At 35.2% G+C, this 4,153-nt stretch overlaps 2 protein-coding genes across 28 annotated transcripts in view; one reads left to right on the top strand and one right to left on the bottom strand.

Moving 5' to 3' along the window:
- The window catches only part of LOC116850283 (leucine-zipper-like transcriptional regulator 1), a 20,153-nt gene extending 18,709 nt beyond the window's left edge, over positions 1 to 1,444 (top strand). For all 4 annotated transcript variants that reach the window (XM_032828385.1, XM_032828383.1, XM_032828386.1 and 1 more), the window contains one exon: positions 466 to 1,444. The gene's annotated coding sequence lies outside the window, so the exon portion shown is untranslated. The remainder of the gene's footprint in view (positions 1 to 465) is intronic.
- An 822-nt stretch (positions 1,445 to 2,266) lies between these two features.
- LOC116850282 (pleckstrin homology domain-containing family G member 5) overlaps positions 2,267 to 4,153 on the bottom strand; it is a 734,731-nt gene continuing 732,844 nt past the window's right edge. For all 24 annotated transcript variants that reach the window (XM_032828362.1, XM_032828366.1, XM_032828360.1 and 21 more), the window contains 2 exons: positions 2,829 to 3,065; positions 2,267 to 2,723 (listed from right to left, as the gene is read on the bottom strand). In XM_032828362.1, the coding sequence (XP_032684253.1) occupies positions 3,060 to 3,065 (6 nt within the window). In that variant the 3' untranslated portion in view covers positions 2,267 to 2,723; positions 2,829 to 3,059. The remainder of the gene's footprint in view (positions 2,724 to 2,828; positions 3,066 to 4,153) is intronic.

Below are 4,153 nucleotides of genomic sequence, written 5' to 3'. Positions count from 1 at the left end.
GCAATACTAGATTTGAGGCTTTCACGGCCATTGATACAATGTCTAGGTATAGCTTCCGGAATGGAGCCGTGTCTTGAATCAGCGATATGCCGACGTTTCGCAAACGTTGCAGTTTGCATCATCAGGGCTGAGAACTCTGATACTGATACAGATACAGATACAGATACTGATACTGATACTGATACTGATACAGTATCAGAGTTCTCAGCCCTGATGATGCAAACTGCAACGTTTGCGAAACGTCGGCATATCGCTGATTCAAGACACGGCTCCATTCCGGAAGCTATACCTAGACATTGTATCAATGGCCGTGAAAGCCTCAAATCTAGTATTGCTAAGCTTTATTTATCGTAAATTAGGTTTGTAACTAATGATACTTATAAAATTCTAGGTATAAAATTCTAAAACAAACGATGAAGATGCTAAAGATTTTTGCGTTGGTATCATGAAGTTTCCTTGTTTCAGGAATTATGCCGGGTGAATTTCGTTCTAATAGGACGAACGATTCTCTTCGTCGGTAACTGTTATCTTGACCACGCTACTAAATCCTGCCTACCCTCGGACATACAGACTCTGCTGCCGTTATCGACCGCTGCCTCGTCTGCTACGATTCACGAGTCATCGTTCAACGTTGATCCGGTAACGTCGTCTCGTTGCGATAATGACAAGAAGCAACATCAGTGGTCTACCATCACTCGTCGTTGCCCCCTCAGTTGCAATATGTTTAGGCGCACTGTTGTTGCTTTGTCGGACCTCGGACTTAAAAAGTTATTTCCGTAATCTACTGTTAAAATAACAAGTATATCTTCTCTGGGTTGAATAATATTGAAAAAGGAAGAAAAGAATGGCAATGTTGCGGTAGAATTACTTGCCACACGACGAAGAAGTTACAGTGAGATCGATGTGTACAATACTAGTTTAGCGACCGTGTAATGTCTGTTTGATATAACGAAAAATAGATTAATATCGTTAATATGCGCGAGACTTCTATGTATTAAAGTTATAATTTTTCGTAGATAGGTATATTAACGTCCATCTCTCCGGAAATGATGACGTATGTTATTCTAATTAGCGAATATTAATGTTAATCGAATTATTTATTTATATACAGCATTTTTTGACTGCGACACTGAAACGAGATATTATTAAATACGTACAGTGATAATTTCAATATAAATATCTGAAGTAATATTAGTTATAAGAATAATTGTAGATAAGGCTCGTTTGTAATTATTTAGTTTTATAGCGCATGTAGTAAAATTTTTAAGATATATGAATTCCCTAAGACCATCGATCTTTAATGATATCTCGTTCGTGGCTGTGATAAAAATTCATGTGTGTTTTCTCGTTTTTATTATAAATGTTAAACTGTCTGTGAAATATATGAAATGTACATTTGCTAAAAGAGATCTTCTCTAACACGATTTGTGCATTTGCAATTGTACTATTTTGTATCCTTTGATCATTGATTTCTTTGTAATTATATACGAGATGCAATTATATAGAGATGGTATTTATAATCGATATGAGTGAACTATACGTATGTGATGATGAATATACTTTAAAAATGTCTCGAGAGAGGGAGAGAGAAAAAATCGTTAACATAAGAGAGGTGTCAAATAGTAAAAAAGTCAGAGTGAAAATATAAAAATTAAATTAATTATTCAAAATCAAAGATTGCACAGCGGTGTAAATCAAACAATCGAGCTGCAGATGGTATGTTATATTTTCTCATCTCGTACAGTTACAATATAATTAATTAAATTAAATTCTGCAGAGGGAATCTATAGTTTCACTTAATGTATTACAATTTTTGGCTCTTCCTGTTTGTCGACGAACGATGTTGCAATTTAACTTAAATTACACGTGACCACAATATTATGTAACTATATGCGATATCGTCTACGAAGAGTTCGCGAATCAGGGTGAAATAAGAATGGCAGCATTAATAACCGCAGTTAGTTAATAAATTATGTATTATATTTTGATCTCGGAGATATAATTGTACATGTTCGTGCGATCCGTGTACTTAGAAGTAATTAACGCTTCAAGTTTTTAATGTAAATAGCACGAACCGAGGGAATGAAAGAAATCAGATAGTAGAAGCTCATATAAAATTATCGCTTTGTCTTCTTCCTCCCTCTTCTCTTTCTCTTTCTTTCTCTCTTTCTTTCTTTCTCTCCTATGTAATGTCTCTAGATAGATGACGTTTTTATCGACGATTCCCGATTCTCTCAGCCTCTTAGAATGAAATGTCGCCAAAATCGGATTTGTACTTAAAGTAAGCATCCCTATTCTTCTTGTGTCCCTCTTCTTTTCGCGCGTGTTTGAGAAGACTGCTTATCCAAGCACGTTTCATCAAGAATTGACACAAGAAACTTCAAGGTCTATTACAACTTGTCTTGCTCGTAGATTTTCACAAGTATAGTTACTGAATCTTTTTAGGTAAAATCGTTAGAGGCTTATGTACTCCAACTATTAAAATTGTTAAGTTCTAAAGTTCCCGCTATGTAATCTTAATGTAATTACGCTAAGTAGGCCTTTCTGTTCGTTTCGCTTAAGAGTCTAAATTGTCTATGTTTAATATTGCACGTGGCTTTGTTTATTACCGCGTGGATAAGTGTTACAAAAAGAGATTCTCTACAAGAAATTACAAAGCTAACGAGATAAAGTAGTGGTACGGTCGTGGTACAAACTTCACGTTGATTTCGAATGGCCCCAATCTGAAAAAAAAGAAACAATTAGATATGAATATTTGATTCCTTTTTTTTTTGTATATTAGTCAAGTTTTCGTCATAGCGCAATGCGTTTTGACGAGGCCCTCTTACCGATTGTAAAATTGCTTGACTCGTTTTGTAGGCTTCCAAAGAGTACGAGACAATCAGTCCTCGAAGAGGTCATTGTTCCTCGGTTTTCCTGTGTGAAAGTGTGTGCAGCACTTACACATAGTCAGCGAGAAGTGACATCTTGTTCTTAAACATTACGTATCACGTACACCCATGTCGGCGGCTATCCAGATCAATTCAAATGTTTGGGAGGTTCTTCTTGTTTGATTCATATCATTTCTATGAGCGACAAAAATTATTCTTTATTAGCGAATAGAACTTGAAATTAAAAATAAAATTACATTTCTTCCCTTTGTTTTCTAAAATTTGATATTTTTTAAATGTATTCACTAATTGTAAAAAAATTTCTCGTACTTCGAAATATATAGGGTGTCCCAGAATTTCCTCCGCATATTTTGTGGAAATGTAGAACGGGTTGAGGTAAATATAAAAATCCTATACCGTTTTGCGATATTCGCAATAACAATCGAGAAATTAATTGTAAAAGATTAAAGAAAAACGCACGCTGAATGGTTAAGGGAGGAGTACTCGCGACCCAGTAATATAGCTGGCGGATGTCAGCGCGCGACTTATATCGCTACAATCTTTCGTTTTGCTGCATCGCGCCGAGGCGAAATATAGGAGTGCAGCGATATAACCCACACAGCACATCTTTCAAAAAGCTTTCCGAAAGATCCTTGGAAATTATATCGAAATATTGAAATAATTCTGAAATTTTTGTGAAACGTTTCATCAAAATCCTTTTCACTGAAATATTTCAGAAATCGCTTATACCCACATAGCATACTTTATCCTGAGGAAATCCAAAAATGTCCCAGATTGGCGAAGGCAATCCCAGCGATATTCCAGTAAGTATATTCCGGGATATCCCAGCAGGATATCGTAAAATATCGTAAGATATCCTGTTAATATCTTACGATATCTTGATATATCAAAATATCTTACTATATACTTTGGTTCTGCATATTACCAAATATAACATATTTTACAATATCGGCAGATTATTGCACGTAACGTTATATACATACAGTGTGTCCCATAAGTTCGGCAACGGCAAAAAAACTCGGCGGGAGAGCATTTTAGAGAAAAATGTTTCCAATAAAAGTTGTAAGGCTTAAAAAGTCGCATTTAATGACAGTAGTTATTTGACCTAAGATGACGTCGCCAAGGTCAGGACAAGGTCAACTTTGCTTTTTTAGAAATACATATTTTTTATTACGGGATTTTATTCTACGTAAAAAAGCAAACAACTTTTGCTTGAAAAAATTTTTTATACGACCTCTATTTTCTAAGATATTTACGTAAAT

The sequence above is a fragment of the Odontomachus brunneus genome, unplaced genomic scaffold (assembly GCF_010583005.1).
Source record: "Odontomachus brunneus isolate Ranch 3 - 2012 unplaced genomic scaffold, Obru_v1 Obru_scaffold_141, whole genome shotgun sequence".
NCBI lineage: Eukaryota > Metazoa > Arthropoda > Insecta > Hymenoptera > Formicidae > Odontomachus > Odontomachus brunneus.
This window is presented reverse-complemented; position numbering and strand designations above follow the sequence as displayed.